At 36.7% G+C, this 22,760-nt stretch overlaps 1 protein-coding gene across 1 annotated transcript in view; it reads right to left on the bottom strand.

Moving 5' to 3' along the window:
- LOC6043404 overlaps positions 1-22,760 on the bottom strand; it is a 68,134-nt gene that overhangs the window by 8,972 nt on the left and 36,402 nt on the right. Inside the window, exons 5-11 of the mRNA XM_038259160.1 lie at positions 14,723-15,112; positions 14,495-14,655; positions 14,146-14,433; positions 8,036-8,423; positions 7,873-7,974; positions 7,393-7,807; positions 7,247-7,328 (exon numbers count right to left, since the gene is read on the bottom strand). Of these exons, the coding sequence (XP_038115088.1) occupies positions 7,247-7,328; positions 7,393-7,807; positions 7,873-7,974; positions 8,036-8,423; positions 14,146-14,433; positions 14,495-14,655; positions 14,723-15,112 (1,826 nt within the window). The remainder of the gene's footprint in view (positions 1-7,246; positions 7,329-7,392; positions 7,808-7,872; positions 7,975-8,035; positions 8,424-14,145; positions 14,434-14,494; positions 14,656-14,722; positions 15,113-22,760) is intronic.

Genomic DNA, 22,760 nt, shown 5'->3' with positions numbered 1-22,760 from the left:
ACGGGCCTTGACCGATCTTATGCACTAGGTTCCCGACGAACACGCACTGCCCTTACACCTACATCTCACCCTTGCTCTGAGTCAGTACGAGCAGCACGCTAGAACACGCTTTGAGTGTTCGTGCCAGGCATGCACACCTTCTTTTCCGGTTACGCATTTTAACTCGGCCGGGGGTGGTACATTACGTAGGGTTTGATGTAAGTATAAGCGCCTAACCATTTATAGTGTGCCTATCAACTTTCATAAAGCAAAAACTGTTATATTTTTAGTTTGAATTCAAAAACTAATTGTTATTTTACTGTGTATTGTTTTCTCCTGAAATCTTCCCTATTGTTGAGTCGTGTTTATCTGTTGCTATTTCTTTTGTCGCGGTGTTTTGTTACAATATTTAGGTCCTAAGCATTTTATAAAAGTTTTTAAAAAGTACAATAGTAATATTTGCGTTAATCCTTTAATCATTTCATAAATTGAGTCAGGGCTCGAACCTCACTTGCTTAAGAAAAAGGTGAAGTTTCAAAACAATGGACAGTGAAAGAAATATACTATGTAAAGAATCAATAGTAAAAGAAAGATAGTAATTTATGAAGAAGATAAAGAAATTAACAATAGTTAATAAATAGAGGTAACAAACATGCTTAGATTGTATTGAGGGCAATTTACAGGGAAGATGAGAAATTATTGAAATAGATAAATAAAGAAAAGGCACATGATAAACAAAATTGACATTGCTGCCAAATTAAGGGAAAGCAGACAGTTTGTTGCAGCAGCATCAATTAGTAAAATAGAGTGGAAAAGCGTTGAGAAATAAGAGAATCAAATAAGTAAAATCGAAATCAAATGGAGGATAGTAAACAAAAGCCGTTTAAGAAAATCAGTGAAACAAAATAAACAGATGGTAGCTGGAAATGGAAAGGAGAGAGGAAACCCCGTTCTGCAACGTTCAGGTACACCCACAGCAGTTGACTCAACATACTGTGAATCTAAACAATACCGTCTACAATCACAAATTACTTCCCTTTCCTACATTGTTGCGCCCCTTTCTTCTAGCCGTCTCGACTCTGACCCTCGCTGGTCAAAGGTTTACGATCCGTTTCCACAGGCCACCAGCTAGGTCATCATGAAAACCAAGCCAACGTGGAGGTAAGAAAATAGGACACTTGCAAGGAACCAGAGCTATACTGTCCTGAATGTTTTTTTATAGACTGACGTTAGTATCAAAATACTTTTTAAACGCATACACAACGTATACTTTTGGTTCAATATTTTTATTTCTCAAGGGAGCTTTCAAATTGAGAACAAAAAGTAAGAAGCCGTTTTTAAAAGTTTTTAGTCCAAATCCTTATTTTCCATAATGCTTGTGATTTTTCATCTCCATGCTCCACCATTTTTCTTAACTCAAAATCAATAAAAAATCGTTTTGTATTAAATTTAAGAATTACATAAATTATTACTGTAAAGCAGGAAATAGCATTTAAAATGTTGGGTATGAGTATGGGTAGAAAATATTTGCAAAAGACAACAACATTTATGCAAATACTCTTCAGTTTTCTTTGAAAAAGCTTTTGTAAATCCAAGAAGAACGATTCTTCCAGAGAAAAAGTGCCATATATTTAAACAATCGGTAACTAAAAACATTTTTGGCGGATCGATTTAGTATCTTCGGCAAGCATTTAGGTATTGATGAGATGATTTCTAGAAAAAAATTTAATGTCAAAAAAAACCCTTTGGGTTGGCCTGTACTTCAACCCCTCATCGCGACTCCCAGATCGCGCAAGCATAAACATAATTCTCGATACCGTAAACCGGGGTGACTTTGATAGGATTTCAATTTGTTTTTAGAATATTTTTCAACAGGTAAGGTTTTTCTCATTATTATTATTTTAAAAATATGTACTGGGGTAGACCACACAAAGTCCATGCACAATTTTGGAAAAAAAGTTTTTTCAATTGTGTTTAGAAAAATAGTTACGTTAAAAATTCTTAGTTTTAATTCCGGGGTGACTTTGATAGTCATAGTTTTTCTTGTTAAAATCATATTTAAGATGTTCAAACTTTATTTGTACGTTAAATGTACCATCACTAAAGCAGCTGATATAGTTTTAAAGGAAAAAAAAAACAAATTATATATTTAGTAAACTAAGTTTATAAGCTTTTTAACAAATACATATAATTTTTAGGTAAAATTGTTAAAAAGTCGGAATTTTGCCTGAAATTTGTTAGAACTAGTTTTGTTTATAAAATTATCGATTTATATTGCATTTTATACTGAATTCGAAGGACGAATCACAAGTTTTCACATTTTACATGAAATTTGTTCAACTAAAAATGCCTATAAATTTGAAGTTTTTTTTAAACTGTGTTTCAAAAACAGATAATATTTATTATTTACAAACTTATTAAACCTTCTCCTAGTGGAAAATTGTCCAAAGAATCCGGAAATGCATTTCATTTTCCGATTAAAAATCATGATCATTGAGAAAATCATGACACTTTGAGAAGTTTAAAATAATGACTCCCATCAACATTTTCTTAACTATAGTTAACTAGCTTTATAAACCTTTCAAAAATTTATGAAAAGTTCTTCTTGAGGTACTTTGAACACTTCTCAACCACGGTCAGTATGTTTCTGAACCATTCCTTACGTATTTTAATTGTACTCTTCATTTTGCGGAAAAATCGCAAACCTATCAAAGTCACCCCGGCTATCAAAGTCACCCCGTTTTACGGTACATCCTTTGTATGAGCCGTGCCAAATTTATTGAAAAAAGAAAAAAATAAACATGTTTGGATGTTTTTAAATTTTTGAGTAACACAGAATGATAAAAAATCAATTGACCGTGCTGCGATTTTCTGAACAACACAACCAAAACAGCCAAAATTCAGTTAATCTTTTTTTACGGAATTTTCAGATGAGAATTAAATAAAACCCAACAAAAACTCAATTTTTGTGTTTGAATAAAAATATAAAGTGACTGTTTGTATTGAAATGACTATTATGCAGTTGAACTCTGAAAATATTGTAATTTTAAAATATCTGAAAATTTTATTTAAAATTTAAATTACAATTTATAAAATAAATTTTAAAGAAAAAATATTTTCCAAATGTTCTGAATTTGAACACAATTTGATAGGCATTTAACTGTTGAAAGATTCCCAAATAACTATATAAAAATATCTTAAATACCAAATATTTCCGACATTTTAAAATTGTACAAAAGTACTCAAACCTGATTTAAAAACACAAGCACAAAGTTTCATGGCAGTTTGTCCTTAATAATTTGTTTGACTGAGAAAGCAAAAAATCATCTTATAAAATACTACTGAAAACAGATTTTTGAAATTCCACCAAATGTTTTACAGTAAAAATTGTAAACAGTCCGTCTCGATTATCCGAAGGTTTGAACAATAAAAAAACAATTGGTTTTTTTTTTTATTTTCTTACTGTTAACATCAAATTCGAGTTCAGCGCCTTAATTTTAGTCACTGTTGAGTGGCTGATTGCCTATTAAATTTAAAAATGCATTTTTTCAATATTTTATTTCAGCCATTTTGGCCGCCATCTTGAATTTCATAATTCTAAATAATTTCAAAATAGTTTAGGCTGGTACAAATTTTATTTAGTTTTAGCCTCCCCCCTTCAAAATTGGCCCGAAAAATCAGGGGGCAATTTTTTTTTCAAAAAACTTCTAAATTATAATGAAAATTTAAGTGGAATCAACTGAAATCAATTTTAGATGTTTTCACCTGCGTTCAGAATCGTTTTTAGCATGTTTGGGTTGATTTAAAAATCATTAGAATTTTTGAAAATTGTCTATGTTTATTATTTATTTTCGCTAATTTTTTGTTTTCGTTAAATTTTACATTATTTGAAAACTAATGATTGCAAAACAACTGAACAAGTGTAACATGCATTTTAAAACACTTTTTCCATGCGAATGTTGAAACTGTGGCGTTTTATTTCAATATTTATATATTTTTATTTTTTCCGAGGCCTTCGGATAATCGAGTCTGAACTGTATTCTTATTTTTAACGGCGCACATCAAGCTAAGCTTTTTGCACCACGATTTTCGGTACGCATATTTTAGTATCTTCGAAATTATGGGAACTATCGGTTATTTATTCCCTAAAGTTACTGTCAACAAAAAAAAAAAATAAAGCAGATTTTGACTCTTTTAACAATCATATTGTTGTTGGGTTAAATCCGTAAGCTTGACAATTTTTTTAAAAAGACAACAACTTCCTTGGCTGCTGTGCACCCTCAAGTTTCGTTTTCGTTTTCGTTTTCGTTTTACGGAGCAAGGTGGGGGACGCGGCCTCAAGTCAGTCCAAGTCCGGTTTCTTGTGGAAAAAAAGGTAGTGGCCGAACTAGTATTGCATACCAAATGAACACCACCGGAAGATATAGGGGATCGGGAGGGGGGAGGTGAAAGAAAATTAGTGTTGTTGTGAGTAGTAAGAACTTGGATGATTTGAGCAGTTACGGTAATCTAAGTTTAACACTGAATAAAGAAAATCTGAAATTGTGATTCAAAGTAAGAAGGCCCGGAATAAATTAAATTATTAGTTAATTAAATAAGAAAATGTAACTAATCGGAGATCTATACAAAAGAAACCTATGATGTATTCCAAATTTAAAGGAAATAAAAATACTAGAGAAAAAAGATGAAAACTAACTGCCGACCTGTCACGTCCGTCAATAGTCTTGTCGTACATTACAACTAGAAACAGATCTGCCAATGAAATGTTACACTTCGTTCAAATCAACTAATCATTTAAGTCCAATTATTCATCTACGGAAAACTATCTAACTTTAATCAACAACCTAAACTAAACTGTCTGAAAGTAAATTTAATCTCAAATCCCCGAATGTATTATTATAACGCCAAATAAGGTAAAGGATCTAGTTTTTAAACCAGTCTTGCCGCTTCCAAAAACCAATAAACATAAATGAACAGTTCATAAGTTGAACACTAGTAATTAAGACGACTATTTCATGCCATTCATTTCATTAGGGCATAGAGCTTTGCAAACAAGAGTGCATCTCTATTATACCTTATGTAAACTGTCATTTGAGTGGGAGAGATACACTCCTGTTTACAAAACCTACGCGCCCTTTTGAAATGTTAGGCTCTATTTGATCGTCAACCCTCCAGTAGATCCTAGATTCGCAACAATGGTCGATACAACCATAATCCGAAAACCGTTAGTTCAACAGATTAACGAATTTTGTCCGATATCATTACATTATTGATTGACCGAGACTCTATGGAAATTTTGACATATCAAAATGCTACGTAATAATATTTTTTTAAATAAATTTCAAAATCTATTCTATCCTACAATGCCTAGAAGAGGCCTCTGTTTCTGTTGTGAGTAAGCGCTGGTTTCAGAGTTCATTTTTCAATTTAAAAGGGGTGGGAGACGACTAATTTGCTTCATGAACTCCTACTCGGCCTTGGGACCACCTCTTAAGACACTGATGGCTCCTAGCTAGGAATTAAACCTAGACACAGCGTCGAGGCCCGCTTCGCATGGCAAAAATGTTGGCTGGGGGGAAGTGATATTATCACGAAATTTTATTTTAAAGCCAACATTGCTAACGGCGTCGAGGTCCTTACTCATGCCCAAGGACAACTTCCTTGGCTGCTGTGCACCCTCAAGTTGATATTGAAATACATAATAAAACAAAAATAAATTGTTTATTATGCTTATGATATTCAATAATTATTGAAATAAGACATCAAAAATCATAGCGCTGAGTAAATTTTCTATTGAACCGCGAACTTGATCAGAAAAATTGCAACTTATCAAACATTTGTTTTTTAAACCGGGTCCGGTGGTGTAAGTGGTAATCATAGTTGCTTCTCCCCCGTCGCCAAAGAAATATACACTCAGAAAAAAGTACTGGCAAAATCCATAAGAACGTCTTATGACCTTTCGACATCAGGATTTTATTCGGATGTCATAAGATTTTCTTATGGCTGGGAGGGGAAATTTGACAAAGCCGTCAATTAAGATTTCCATTGAGTTATCTTATGACATTCATAGATGGAATTGTATACAGAATATATGGCAATGCTCATGGAGATTATATTTATAAACATTGTTTTTTATACCCATTTTTTCTTATTTTTGATTGAATGAAAACAAAAAATTTATTTAAATTTTAAACGTATATATTTTTAAAATATCGTAATATAACCAAAACTTCATTTCCTTCTGCTGCTCGTCGTCCCGTTGGTTTACGCAGCCTCCGGTTTATTCGTCTTTTGCTGGTGATTCGGCATGTTCTGCCGGATGGCCACCACCTTCGGCATGACCGCGTCAATCAAACTTAAACCTTCGACCGCTGATCGGAACTGTCCTCACCGATGCTATTCTCCGGATCCTTCTGGAGGATGCTGGGGAGGGCCGCCGGCAGAACCAACGGCCATTGATATTACCTAAAATACCAAAACAAAATATTCAACTTCGAACCAAAACCCACGAAATACCCGCCACAGAACTTACCTGTGTCTTGGAGGTCGCGGTAAAACTCATAGCGGTGGCGGCAGCTTTGTGAAGTAGTTACCGGAACGAAATACGGGGCGATTTGGAGTAGCGAGCGTTTAAAATTGTCTGCTCGATCCGTCCTTTTGCCATCTTGAAATGTCAAAAAATTTCACACTAGCATTATACGCGAAAACCATTGAAAAATTACAGATGTATTCCATAAGAATTTCTTATGAAGCCCATAGTCTATCAACAGTGGACCAAATGCATAAGTAAAGTTTAGTTATAACCATATGAATTTATAGTGACGGTCATAAGATTGTCTATGAAAATCGCGAGAGCCTAGTGAATACTCAAATCAGGCAGCACATAAGATGTAGTCTTATGAAAATCTTACATTTTTTTTCCTCAGTGTACAATAGAATACTCAACAACAACAAAAAAAAAAAACAATCAAAGCCTAGTAGCTTGAGTCTATTACACAAATTCAAACATTATTTTCCCGAATTCTTCATTTACAATAACTAGAGTAATATTCTAATAGAGAAAAGCATACGTTGAAGTCATTTAAGAGGAATTTGTCAAATTTTGACAAAACTTAAAATATTTTCCCGATTTGTCAGTCGAATTCCCGAGTTTTTCCCGGTTTTCTCCCGGTGGAATAAATTCCCGGGTTTTTCCCGGTTTTTTCCCGAGGTGGCCACCCTGGAATAACCCAATAGACAGCTCAGAAATATCAGGATTGCAACTTACCGTTGATCACGCTCGTTTCCGACAGCTCCAGCGAGTCCTGCTGCACGAGTGGCGTCGACGGACACGCCGGCGATGTGTTGGACTGCAAAAGAAAACGAAAATGTTCATGATTTTGAAAAGCTTTCAAGCAGTTGTAACTCTCTTACCTCCATTTCCGCCAGCGGCGTCGGCGGCGCCGGTGACGTCGGATCGGGCGTATTCGCCCCACTCGACTCGGCCCGGCTGTCCGTCCTCCGGTTCGCCCGCGGCCTGCTCCACGGGAACTTCATGTACGTTTGGAACTTTTTGCGCTCGTCCAGCAGCGCCCGCTCGTGCTTCACCAGGATGGTTTCGTCGGAGATGTCCTCCTCGTCGAGGGCAGGTACGACGATCAGTTCGGAGAGCGACCGGCGAGTGGCTTCGGCCGGTGGGGGCGCGGGCGGTGCGGGAGGAGTTAGGCTGCTGTTGCCGCTGTCCGTCTTGGTGAGCTGACTAGTATCGAGAAGAGCGTGGTCCGAGGAGATGTCCAGCGGTTTGTCGCTGTCCGGATCTTCGGGCTCGTTGTCACCGACCACGCGCCACCTGTTGAGAAGGAAATAAGTGTGTTAGAGCTCCGTTGACCATCAAGTAGATCCTGTTGAACTCACTTTGGTGTAGCAATTTCCTTGTAGGGCAGAATCTCCACCTTGTTGGCCGCGGCCATTCCGTGAATGACAATGTTGTCGATATCGTACGAGATCCGGCTACGTCTGAAATGAAAAATAACTCCGTTAGACCTCTCCCACCAAAACAACCCCCATCGACGCGTACTTCTCGTTCCGATGGTGGTTCGGCGTCGGCGACGAGTTCTTGCTCCGGCTGCTGTTACTGCCCGCTCCGTCCTGCTGCATCGGGTCCAGGTACGAGTCGTACGCCGATCCGGCCATCGCACCGCTTCCGTAGCGATAACCACCACCTGCGACTCCTCCTCCCGCTGCCGACGACGACGACAGCGACTGTTTCCGGTACTTGCTGCTCGAGCTCTTGTAGTACTTGTTGGACGTTCCGCCGGGGGTGGCGCCGAAACCGCCCGGAGGACCGTACTGGCCGGCGCTGCCAACCGGGGGGTATCCGCCGGCAGATTTGCGATGGCCCGTACCGGAACTGTTGCTGTTGGAGGCCAGCAGCAGGTTGCGCCGGGATTTGGACTTTTTAAGCTCTGAGGGAGAGAGAGGGAGGAAAAAATGTTTAGTATGGAGTTGGAAAAAAGGTTGAAGAACTGGGTCGTTGTAAACGGTGAACTGTTTTTGAAATTGAGAGACAGTTGACTTGACATAGATTTGCTAGTATCTTGATTATTAATCGTTGACATAGAACTAAAAGGTTCACTTTCTCAGCGGTTACTGTGCTTTTCATGTACTTCTATAGTTTCAGAAGCAATTTTTTTTGTAAAAAGACAAAAAGGGCACATGTGCCAACATGTGCTGGTTTCCGTTGGTATACTTTATATTTACATTCAATTCTTTTGTCTTTGTAAAAAATTTAAGTTTTGTCTTGTCCAGAAATCCATTGTATAGCGTCATCGCTCGGAAGGCATGTCGATAGATAACTATAAAGTTCAGTTAGAAAAACCCTTTACAGCCGATTTTTTTCATCAATTTAATTTTTCCCGTGTTACTTCTTTTGTTTTATGTTTTTTTCTTGTTTCATTTCTGTTGTTTTTTTAAATTGCATATATCTTGTTGAGTATATTTTTGTTTTTGGTACCGTAAACTGGGGTCAATCGGGACACATGGGGCGGATTGGGACAGCAGTTTTAACCATGTTGGAGCACAATATTTTGATTATTCTGATATGTTTCGGTTAGAACAGACTCAGACCAACAAAATGTGTACATCCATTTCCAAATTTAAAAGCTATAAGTGCTCTAAACACTGCTGTCCCTTTTCCGACTATAGTCTCGATTCACCCCAGATAACGGTAGTATTTATCATATTCTTCCACCTCCGAGCATTACTTTTTGCATCTTTTGTTTATTTAATGTTTTTACACAGCCGGGACCGTGGTGTAGGGGTAAGCGTGATTGCCTCTCACCCAGTCGGCCTGGGTTAGATCCCAGAAGGTCCCGGTGGCAAATTTTGAGACGAGATTTGTCTGATCACGCCTTCCGTCGGATGGGAAGTAAATGTTGGCCCCGAACTAACCTAAAAAGGTTAGGTCGTTAGCTCAGTCCAGGTGTAGGAGTCGTCTCCCTGGGTCCTGCCTCGGTGAAGTCGCTGGTAGGCAGTTGGACTAACAATCCAAAGGTCGTCAGTTCGAATCCCGGGGTGGATGGAAGCTAAGGTGTAAAAAGAGGTTTGCAATTGCCTCAACAATCGAGCCTTCGGACACTTAGTTTCGAGTAGGAATCTCGTAATCGAGAACGCCAATGCAATGCTGTAGAGCGAATAATTTGATTTGATTTTTGACACATTTTCTACCATTGAATAATACTATTATCATTTAAATTTTAAAAAGCGTATATGCATAGTCTGGGAAAATACAACAATTACTGCACACTTAAAAAAACGCTGCCAAAGTTGACCCAAGAAAAAAAAAATTTAGTAATATTGGGAACGTCACAAAAAATAAGTCAAACTTCCAATACTGAAACTTTAATATTTTTTAAATTCTTATTTCGAAAAAAAAAATTTGGGCAGTAGAGAGTTAAGCTGAAAAACCAAAAATAAGACAACGAAAAAAAAAAATCGTGATTCGATTATCCGAGGTTTTGATTATCTGAAGTGCAATTTGGCTAAGGCCTTTGGATAATCAAGTCTGGACTGTACTTAAATTTTCACAAAATACCGCATTTAATCAAAAATATTATTTTTTTTTAAATTCGCAATTCCACAGTGGTTCAAAGGCTGTTTTGACGAACTTAATTGATTAGATCAAAAAGTAAGCATTTTCGTGCTTTGACATGTTCTACAACTTTGTTCAGCGTTGTCATGGCCTACTTTTGGTGAAATTTGTTTTTCAAAATACTCATCACAGCAGGCTATGGAATTTCTAACTTTTGACAGTTAATAGATAGAGCTTTGGTGTCTTCGGCAAAGTTGTAGGGCTGAAAATTTCCACAAACTTTGTCGAAGACGCCAAAGCTCTATCTTTGCGTTGAATACCAGTTTTGGAACCTTTTTCATAAATCCCTGCCGAAAAACAGTTTTTTGACTAAAACTATGTTGAACTTTGTTTGAGACAATTACAATGTTCAGAAGAGTTGTCAGTAATATCAAAACAAACAACTTTGTCGAAGACACCAAATTGATAGGAGTTATATGTGATGAGTTATAGCAAGATTTGGTGATAATTTAGCTAGTTTTCGAGCTCGGTATACAAAGTCTCGGGCAAATTTGGGCAAAAACCCATACAATAGGCTTCAAGTATGACTATTCCACTACAAAATGTCGGGTGAATCATTCGTCCGAAGGTTTACGGTCATAGATTTCCGAGCATTTCAATTTATTTTATGTTTGATGACTATTTAAATGCATTTAGGACACTTTTATGGCACATAAGCCATTTTTGCGATTTATTCGGACACACGAGGCGTGTAGGCCAGATTCTTGTGGAAATTTTGATGTATTGGAAGTCTATTTTTGGAACCTATTGACTAATAAATAATATGAATGTTTGAAATAATTTACTGTCTTTGAACCACTTACGTTATGACGTTGACTAGATGTCTAGATTCACCGATTAGCTCTATTAGAAGGGATTTTTTTTTCAAAGATATTCCCAAAAATACACTGCATAGCCTCAAAAATAGACTTCCAATACATCAAAATTTCCACAAGAATCTGGCCTACACGCCTCGTGTGTCCGAATAAATCCCAAAAATGGCTTATGTGCCTTAAAAGTGACCTAAATGCATTTAAATAGTCATCAAAAATAAAATAAATTGAAATGCTCGGAAATCTATGACCGTAAACCTTAGGACGAATGATTCACCCGACATTTTGTAGTGGAATAGTCATACTTGAAGCCTATTGTATGGGTTTTTGCCCAAATTTGCCCGAGACTTTGTATACCGAGCTCGAAAACTAGCTAAATTATCACCAAATCTTGCTATAACTCATCACATATAACTCCTATCAATTTGGTGTCTTCGACAAAGTTGTTTGTTTTGATATTACTGACAACTCTTCTGAACATTGTAATTGTCTCAAATCAAAGTTCAACATAGTTTTAGTCAAAAAACTGTTTTTCGGCAGGGATTTATGAAAAAGGTTCCAAAACTGGTATTCAACGCAAAGATAGAGCTTCGGCGTCTTCGACAAAGTTTGTGGAAATTTTCAGCCCTACAACTTTGCCGAAGACACCAAAGCTCTATCTATTAACTGTCAAAAGTTAGAAATTCCATAGCCTGCTGTGATGAGTATTTTGAAAAACAAATTTCACCAAAAGTAGGCCATGACAACGCTGAACAAAGTTGTAGAACATGTCAAAGCACAAAAATGCTTACTTTTTGATCTAATCAATTAAGTTCGTCAAAACAGCCTTTTGAACCACTGTGAATTCGTATCAAACGATTAAAAATTTTGCATGCATTTTCACTGTTTTCGAGTTTTTTGAATGATATTCTAAAACATTGATTTTTTCGAAAATACTAAAACAGTGAAAAAACAAGTAAATTTTCGCTTCATATCAATATTGCGAATTATAAAAAGTTCGGCTATTTTAAGAAAATGCGGTATTTTGTGAAAACTTTAGTTTTTCATTCAAAAAACTCTTAAACAGTAGCCATATTGCAAATCATGAAAATTTGAGTACTTTCCAAAAAAACGGTATTTTGTGAAATTTTGATTTTTTTATTCAACTCTACTAAAACAGTGAAAATGCAGTTAAAATTTCGCTTTGTTTGATTCCCATATTGCAAATTATAAAAGTTTGAATACTTTAAAAATATAGCATTTCCTCAGTAAGGCGAGGAAGGCAAAACAGTAGTTTGTGAAAATCTTAGTATTTCATTAAAACTACACAAAAACAGTGGAGAAGCATGTAAAATTTCGCTATGTTTGCAAATTATGAAAATTTGAGTACTTTAAAAAATACGGTATTTTGTGAAAATTTTAGTACAGTCCATACTCGATTATCCGAAGTTCGATTTTTCGAAGGTTTGTATGGGACTTTGGATAATCGAAACACGATATTTTTTTTTATTTTGTAACTTTTAACATCAAATTCGAGTTCTGCAAATCCTATTTTATTCAAATTTGAATTTCTGAATGCCTATTGAATTAGAAAATGTATTTTTCAATATTTAATCACCGCCATATTGACCGCCATCTTGAATTTAAAAATTCCTATTCACTTTAGTGTTGTTTAGGGGTCATACTTAAGCTCGACAATCAAAAATAAGACAAAAAAATCGTGATTCGATTATCCGGAGCGAAACTATACCGAGGCTTTCGGATAATCGAGTCGGGACTGCACAGCAAAAAAACCGATGGTAAAATCGCATGCAAAAGCATGCACATTACCTTCGTCAAAGTAAACACTTAATATTACACACTGCATGTACAATTTTTGCAAACACAAAAAAAGTTGCAACCGACGGGATTCAAACTCAGCACCAACAGTAAGGACTGCCGCCTTAGCCCACTCGGCCATCAGACCGATGAATAGCTATTAGGATAAACGCATATATGAGCTTGACATTTCGGTCAAGTAGGTTTCCCATACTGATGGGCTACATATTTCAGGGCGTAAAATCACATTAAATTGCATAAAATAATGCAATTTTTATTTTACACTCGGGCCTTTTACACGCAGCTGGATTACTACATTTTTAGCTGTGTGCATTTCATTCAAAAATCTCTAAATTAGTTAAAATACATGCAAAATTTCGAATCGTTTGATACCTATTATTGCGAATTATAAAATAAATCGTATTTTAGAAAAAATACCGTATTTTGTCAAAATTTTATGCTTGAAACTTACTACATTATCAAAAAATATATTCTAAGCGAATGCATTAAAATTTAAAACGATATTGATGGATTAAGTCAATTTAAAAAAGATTTAAAAAATGAGTAATCGTCCGCTATCGGCGATAAGACTATCGCCGATATAATTAGCGAAATATCGATAAATTATCGTTATCGTCCCGACGATAACATTAACCATCGACGATAATTCTATCGATTAACAACCTTGTTAGAAACCGTGGTCTGAAAGACATTTGGTAGCAAAATTGCTCAAAAAGCACACCATCAGATCCTATAAAAAGTCCTCCCCTTAGCATCGCAGCTTGGGTGGCATCGGTATCGATTGTCGTATAACTTGTGTGGCCTTCAAAGGATAGCTTACATGTGGTATGGCGCTGCATGAAACTTTATACTGCAATGTACTTCGTCATCAGCTCACCGAGAGCCACTTTGGTTAGCCGTCTGGTTGCCACTGCAATCAGCGCACTCGACGTGCGTTTTTTTCCTTTTATGCTCATTTCGGTAATGTAAGAATGGTCAAAAGAAGGCAGTTCCGTGAACTGTGCCATCGTAAGACGACCTTCTCGACATGATAGAACGTTTGGCAGGTTAATTCCATGTAATTTGAAACAGTTTTTACAACATAGAACACAAACACAAAAAAGTAAAATGAATCACGCTTACCGTGAAAGTGCAGCTCCTCTTTTTTTTTCATTTTCTAAGTTCTTCATTTCCAAGTCAGCAAACTTCATTAAATCTCTTGCATTTCATTTAAGTTTGATATTTCCAACATTAGTTTTACAATAGCGAAAATGTTAAGGTTACAACACTAGACCTTTATTCTGAACCTTCTCGACTAATCAAACAAATCAACAATAACAATGGTCAAAACAAAGACAAACGATACAACGAATCTTCATGCCTTCCCAGAGAGCCTTCGTCATCTTCATTCCTCCTACTTCTACTTACTATGATTCGCCAGTTCCTGGGAACCGTGCAGCTTGTTGTGTTTGTTGTACTTCCGCTTGCCGTCGGGGCCGTACTTTTTGTGGCCACCGGCGCCGCCGCCCTCATCCCCGGACGAGAAGAACTGGGCAGGAGGCGACGAACCATCACCACCACCTCCGTCCCCAACGCCCCCTCGCGAGGTCCGATTCGAGAGGCTCTTCGAGAGGGCTTTGGCCGAGCAGCGAATCATCTTGTTCTGCCAGTCCGGTATCCGCATGATGGCCTCAAAGTGCACGCTGTGCGACACGTCTGGAAAGAAAGGGATGGGTTAGTCTTTTGAAGACGGGCTGTTACGTGTGAGTGAGCGTACCTTCGGGGAAACTCAACACGGGGTGGAAGCAGGGATCCAGGAGGGCAACTCGGTTCGATGCCGGCATCGTATCGGGGAGGTCCCGGGGCGCTGTCGGATCCTGCCGGCCGGTACAGAGCGCGCACGGGTGCAACGGCCACGCGCAGCCACATTTTACGGTGCTGAAAGAGAGACAATTTCTCGTTACAAACCAATCCCTTCCAACAGTCTTCTAATGATCTCCCCTACCTTGGCCGCGCCGCCTTCTTGGAAATCGTGTGCAGATTTGCAGTCTGCAGCAGCTTTCGCTTCCGGAAGCCGTTCCGGTGGAAGGGTCTCGTCCGGCAGGAACCTCCCGTCTGGTCGTACGCGCCGTTCGGCGTGGCCGCACCGGCCGCCGCATCGTAACCGTCGTCCAGTGGTTTGCTGTTGCCGGGTAGCGTGCCCCGGTACCCGTTCACCGACTGCACCGGGACGTCCTCCAGCGTGACGGCACCCTTGTTGACCTTGATCTTGTTGTGCAGCTCGTTGTGCTGCCGGATTCGGTACTCGAGGTCGGAGATTTGCGCCAGCAGCCAGGTCCACCGCGCTGCGACCGAGGCGCGGTCTTTGGCCCATCGCCAGGCGGCGCGTTTTGCTCTGGGGGAGGAGAAGGAAGAAATGGGATTGGATTTAGTAACGTGGTTGAACGAGTCTTCTTTTTTGAAAAGAAGAACTAAACCGGGAAAGAATGCAAACAAACGCAGCAGCAGATAACGACTTTGTACGAGACTTTCTTCGTTATCGGTCACGTAAAGATTGTTGAACTACGGATTATGGTGCCGAGTGACTATTCTGAATGTAAAATTAATATCCATCTCAAATAACCTAAACAAAACTGGAAAATATTTCACTCCGTCGAATGAAAATCGTTGTGAAAAATAATGGCGAAAATCTTGTCCGATCTTTCAAAAGAACAATAATGAACAAATGATAAATCTACAAAAAAAATAATTTACATTATTTGATAATGGCAGCCTTTGAAAAGGGACAGTACTTTTAGCAGTGTCTGATGTTTAGCCTGTAAAAGTACTGAGCAATTCTCTACGAAATCGGTATTTTTTGCAATTTTAATTTTTGTATTTTTTAATCCTGCTGAAACTCTTGAGTTGCCTTTGGTATGCCCAAAGAAGCAATTTTGCATCATTATTTTGTCCATATAATTTTCCACACAAATTTGGCCATACAAAACCAACTTTGCAGAAATATCCAGGACGGCAAAAAATCTTTGACCGAGTTTTGATATTTTCTAATAAATACTTTTTTTTCAAAAAATCGAAATATTGGTCGCAAAAATATTTCAACTTTATTTTTCGACGTAAAATCGAATTTGCAATCAGAAAGTACTTTACTGCCCACCATTGAAAAAACGGCTAATATCCACTTTTGGCAAAAACGAGATATTAGCACCAGGTGGTAGAGGACGTTCCAACGCATCTTCTGGAACTTGAATTTTACTGAAATAGTGTCTAGACTTAACTGCCGATGCGAAAAACCAAACGGCTAATATGCCACTCTTATGGGAAATTGTCTTGACGGAGATTTTGTGACAAACACTAAAACGCGTTTTTCTCGGAATACTTGATTTGGCATAATAGCCGAATTTTCAATTATGGGCAGTTTAGTGAAATTTTGATAAGGTCCACCGTTTTCAAGTTATAGCCATTTTTAGGTAACTTTTTTTTCAAAATAGTCGCAGTTATTTATTTTTTTAAATTGGTGGCCATGTTTGCCCACATTTGAAAAAAATATTTTTGAAATGCAGAGAAATTTTTTTATATTTTGCTTTTATGAACTTTGTTAATACCACCTCTAGTTGCTGAGATATTGCCATGCAAAGGCTTAAAAAGCAGGAAAATTGATGTTTTCCAAGTCTCACCCAAACAACCCACTATTTTCTAATGTCGATATCTCAGCAACTAATGGTCCGATCTTCAATGTTAAAAAATGAAACAGTCGTGAAATTTTCTGATATGCTCGAAAACAATAATAAAAAAAAAGTTTAATCAAGACTACCATTTCAAAAGGGCGTAATATTGAATGCTTGGCCCTTTTGAAATGTCAGTCTTAATCTAAAAAAAGAAAATATTGTTTTCGTAATGATCGAAAAAATTTACGAATGTTACATATTTTAACATTGAAAATCGAACCATTTGGGTCATTTGGGTGAGACTTAGAAAACATCATTTTTCCTGTTTTTAAACCTTTGCATGGCAATATCTCAGCAACTAAGGGTTGTATCAACAAAGTTCAAAAAAATAAAATGCAGAAAATTTTGAAAAATAGAGCTTTTAAAAAATATTTTTTTCAAAGGTTTGCAAACATTTACAATAATTTAAAAAAAAAAGAAAAACTGCGACTATTTTCAAAAAAGTTACCTAAAAATGGCTTTAACTTGAAAACGGTGCACTTTATCAAAATTTCACTAAAGTACATTTTGATTGCAAATTCGATTTTACATAGAACAATGAAGATGAAAAATGTTTGCGGCACTATTTCGATTTTATTAAAAATCAGTAATGACTCAAAAATTCATAACTACGTGTTTTAAAATGCATTTTACATTAGTAGTTTTGAAATCATTAGTTTTCTCAAAATGTAAGATTTGACCTGGGTGATGAATAGAGAGAATGCGTCACGTGATTTTCGAATGATCCCACTTTGTTTACATTTACAAAATAGGAGGCTGTTCAAGCACAAGCATGACTTTTTTCTAACTGGCTAATGAGCTGTTTTATAATCAGTAGTATGTGTTTTACTTTGTCTAGTTGTAGACATTTTGATCGCGTTTCGATTGGTTAACTCTTTCAGGCCTGATGGGTCATATATGACCCATACCTAATTTCGGTTGTATAAAATCACACATTGCTCAAAACATACAACATTGTTCAGCAAAGTTGTAGTTTATGAGTTTCTCTACCTAGGAAAAAAGGTTTGAGTGGATGTTAATGGCCTTTTTGACGACCGAGAACATCCTGAAAACCTGAAATTTAGAAACTTCAGAAAATTTTGAATAAAAATCAAGCCAACAACGGTTTTTCCAGGCAAATGAAGTTTAGTTATAACCAGCCACATCCTCGCGACCATTTGGCACCACTTCGATCCCTTTGGATTTCCTTTGAGATGATCTAGGTCCTCCAAAGTGTCCTGGAATACAGATCTGAGTCTACCACCGTAACAACACGATTCTACCAAGTTTCCGATGATGGTTCATATTCAGTGATGTCCCTGGGACCCTTTGGCAACACTATGAGCTATGAAACATAATCGGAAACTTGGTAGAATCTTGTTGTTACGGCGGTAGACTCCAAGATCTGTTTTCCAGGACACTTTGGAGGACCCAGAACATCCCAAAAGTGATCCACATAGCTCATAGTGTTGCCAAAGGGTCCCAGGGACATCACTGAATATGAACCATCATCGGAAACTTGGTAGATTCTTGTTGTTACGGCGGTAGACTCTGTATTAGGCTGGATTTTCATGAATCATGCAACGACATCGTAAGCACGAGCATCGAAATTTTTACGATGCTCTTGGATGGCGTTATGACTTAGCTATAACTCAAACCTAAATAACGGGTAGACCGCCATTTTGCCCGCAAGCGTTTCAAGAAGGAACGGTAGAAAATGGGAGAGAAACGCTTGGGGAAACGTCAACACAAAGCAACACGTGCACGGAAAAACCAAAGATAAAAATTTTAGACAAATGCAGGGGAACTTTAATTTAGAACCATTCAAAATTTATTTCCGGATAGCACAAAATAATATTAATATTAATAATGTTTGGCAGCATTTAGTAGAGCACGACAAAATAGCCCAAAATAAGACCGGCGAGAACGGGAAGTATCTAATTATAGATCGAAAAATCAAAGTATGCTATTTGAAGGGACTGAAAAATAATTGATAGATGGAGCCAATTGATATTGAGAAAATTGACAAATTCAGAAATTCAGAAATTCAGAAAGTCAGAAATTCAGAAATTCAGAAATTCAGAAATTCAGAAATTCCGAAATCCAGAAATTCAGAAATTCAGAAATTCAGAAATTCAGAAATTAAGAAATTCAGAAATTCAGAAATTCAGAAATTCAGACATTCAGAAATTCAGAAATTCCGAAATTCCGAAATTCCGAAATTCCGAAATTGCGAAATTCCGAAATTCAGAAATTCTGAAATTCTGAAATTCTGAAATTCAGAAATTCAGAAATTCAGAAATTCAGAAATTCAAAAATTCAGAAATTCAGAAATTCAGAAATTCAGAAATTCAGAAATTCAGAAGTTCAGAATTTCAGAAGTTTAGAAGTTCAGAAGTTCAGAAGTTCAGAAGTTCAGAAGTTCAGAAGTTCAGAAGTTCAGAAGTTCAGAAGTTCAGAAGTTCAGAAATTCTGAAATTCTGAAATTCTGAAATTCTGAAATTCTGAAATTCTGAAATCATGAAATTCTGAAATTCTGAAATTCTGAAATTCTGAAATTCTGAAATTCTGAAATTCTGAAATTCTGAAATTCTGAAATTTTGAAATTAAGAAATTTTGAAATTATGAACTTAAGAAATTTAGAAATTAAGAAATATTGAAATTATGAACTTAAGAAATTTACAAATTAACAAATTCTGAAATTTTTTCTAAATCTGTTAATTTCTTAATTTCTTAATTTCTTAATTTCTTAATTTCTTAATTTCTTAATTTCTTAATTTCTTAATTTCTTAATTTCTTTTTCTTAATTTCTTAATATCTTAATATCTTAATATCTTTATTTCTTTACGGTTTGGGGGCTGTCCAAAATATGTCAACTACCACTTCGGTTTTTAAGAATTTGACGGTTTTAGCTACAACTCTAGCTACGAAAATCACCCGACTCCAATAACTCCAATCACGACTACACATTCCTGCTTTCATAAATAACATCAATTCCATTCCATTACTTGCTTTTCTTCTTAATTTCTCCCACCCTTCTAACCTTCAGCCAGAACTATGATGCAATTATTAAATCTTTATTCCATAAAAATAAATATGAAAAAAATCTAATTTTTCCATGTTTTCAACTTTCCGTGCATGGTAAACCGTACACACTTTGATCTAGCGTACTGTTTAAAAATGTTCTATGTTTATGGGAAACACTCGTATCATAGGTGGCAATCAAAATTTTCCTTGAATTACATACATTTCCTGCTGTGAAATAAAATCAAAATTCTTTCTTGTTATTTGAAAACGTAAAAACCCACTTTAAAACAATTTGAGGTAGCCTATCGCCTCTTTTCAAAACTTTGTCGACATCAACATCAGCCGATTCCATTGTTGCCATTTTGGCATCGGAAAAATCTCATGTGTTTGCCACAAAACGCTTGAAACGCTTGCCTGCTTGAAATATTCACGGAAATATTTCACAGCGTTATTTGGTTTGTGTCCATGGTGTCGCGGCAGCAATATGGCTGACAGGACAGGCATCGAACTACGATGCACTGACATTTTAGCAAAGCATGGTAGTGACTATGCTTTCGATGTCGGTCATCTTACGATGCTCGTGCATCGAAAATCAAAAGTCGGAAAATCACTTTTTCGGGGCTTTCCGGCAATTAGTATTTGTTTTTATTGTTCGTACTGCCATGAACAATCAATCTAAACTATTTTACCACTTAACTTGGTCGAAAAATATGAGTTTTCGACCAAATTTAACCACGAGCATCGAAAGCCGCTTTCGATGTCGGTCATCGAAAAATCCATGAAAATCCACCCTTACAGGACACTTTGGAGGACCCAGAACGTCCAATAATGAAATGTAACTTTTTTTTGCCTGTTTCTGTTTAGTCATGTAAGAATTTAACTACTGATACCAAAATTTAAGATTAACACAGCCCAGAAAAATTCAGGCCTGAAAGGGTTTTAAAAAGAGATTTTTCTTTTTTACTGGTGACGAAGAACTGCGCGAGAGTTTCATTCTGCGATGTCGCAGATAAATTCCGTGGCTGATTCCTGGAGCTCTTCTTGGTCCAGCGAAAAAAACATTGCTAATTCTAGCGAAGCTGATCCATCAAACAGAAAAGATTTCTCGAGTTTTTTTTTAAAAGGTCCAACAAACCAAATTTCCAGTTTTTGCTTTTTGGGTGTTTTTGAAATCAGGGGCATTAAAAAACACCCAAAAAGCAAAAACTGAAAATTTGGTTTATTGGACCTTTTTAAAAAAACTCCGGATTTTTACTAAACCATGATTTCAAACGGAATCAAACAATAAAGACAGCTTCTGGATGGATACAACCGAATCGACTCTATAAAAAAACTTCTATTCATAATTATAAAAATATGACCTCGCCTTCAACTTTCTTAAGATTTCTTGAAATCAATATCAACTCCAGGTCCTCAAAAGCCACACATTTATCATTCTTGCAAAAAATAATAATTATAATAATAATGATCGATAACAATACTCTCTACATTTGGCGAACAATAAATTGGTTCCACTTTGACAGTTCCTAATTGAGGCCGTTTTGCGAACCACTATACAGCACCCAGGATCTGACGAAAAAAAAAAATTGCGAAAAAAAACTTCAAATAAAATTTGTACCAGGTTTATCGTGACAAAAAGTGAAATTCAAAATCACAAAAAAAAAAAAAAATAAATAAATAAAATAACCGTGCATCATTTTTGTTCAGTGTAGTCCTTATCCGTACCTACAACTTTGCCGAAGACACCAAATCGATCAAAAAATTCCTTCAGATTTGTGAATTTTCATACATTATTTTTGTATGGACAGCTGCCAAATTTGTATGGAAAATTATATGGACAAACTAACGATGCAAAATGGCTTCTTTGGGCATACCGAAGGCACCAAAAAAGTTTCAGCTGGATTAAAAAATACAAAAAATCGAATGACTGAAATCTCAGAGAATTGCTCTAAAATTTTAGAACACATATGTTGAACAAATAAAACCACTTAATTTGGATTCTCAAAATGTTAGCATCCAGCATAAAAGCATCCTAAAATTTCAATTGACAAAAAGTATTTTTATCCTAAATTGAGAAATCACCCAACATTGTGAGACCCCTCGCCGCCGTTACACTATCCGTATGAGATCGCGAAGATAACGACGCGCAGCGCATCAGTTGCACGCGATATTCTGCAGCAGTCAGACAAAACAACGCGCCAAAGCATAATTAGATAATTGCGCAATGCGTTCATTGCCTACGGCGGCGGCGGTGGCGGCTGGAAAAATAATCAAATTCAATCGAATGAAAACAAAAACATACTCTTTTCCCACCCACAGACTCAAAACAACAACAAAGAAGACGCACCAATACCACCAGCAAAACCAGTTCAGCATTCTATAGTTAAAACTCCAAAGACCTATTCATCCAGATGGTTTAACGAACCACAGCTATAAATCTCCTCAACTCAGCGCCATGTGTTTCCGCAGTCAAAGCAGGTTACTTGTCGGAACGGATCAGATTCCGCACATCGAGTCCGCACACAAAACGAAAGAGAAAACGAGCCCTTTTGGCATCGGGTGAACCCCCATGAACTACCCCGCCGCCGAACCTCCCCAAAACATACTGACCGATTCTTGAAGCAACGCACACTAACAAAATTACTTTGAGGTGGTATTGGTTCAAGCGATTCTCTCACTACCTTGTGTTGGTGTGATGAGAGTGCTTAAGTATGAATTAGTAATCATACGCATTGAGTATTCATAGTTTTTTTTTGCGGACGGTCTCCACTTGATTATATTCAGCTGGCTGGTGTGGGTTCTTAAAACGGTTGGGTAGGGATGTCATGATTGAAATATTTTGATTTGAAGAGAGAGGATACCGTGGAGATTTTCCCTTAACCCTCTGAAAAGGTGGAGCATCAATATTTCCCGTCTTCCAAATTCAGGGTGACCACTCAAATCCCATTTTCAAATTCCCAACTTTTCCATAAATTGAAAAAGTATGCATTTTTTATCTAAATAATAATTTCAAACAAAAAACTCTTTATAAACTCTTAGTATACTCTTTACTTAATAGCAACCATAGACAAAAATTTAAACAAATAAAAAAAAAAAATCAAACTATTTACATTTTTCGTAAAAAAAAAGAAATTTAACAACAAACTCACTCGTTATTTCGATTCAGGGTAGAAACATAAACAAGTAATAGTCATTGAAAAATAACTGAAAGCTAAAAAACACTTATAATTTCAATGATAATTTCAAAAATTGGAAAACGTATAGAGCAATTCCAGCTCAAATCAGGAATTTTTCTGGTACTTTTGTAGCTTT

This window comes from Culex quinquefasciatus, chromosome 3 (genome assembly GCF_015732765.1).
Source record: "Culex quinquefasciatus strain JHB chromosome 3, VPISU_Cqui_1.0_pri_paternal, whole genome shotgun sequence".
NCBI lineage: Eukaryota > Metazoa > Arthropoda > Insecta > Diptera > Culicidae > Culex > Culex quinquefasciatus.
This window is presented reverse-complemented; position numbering and strand designations above follow the sequence as displayed.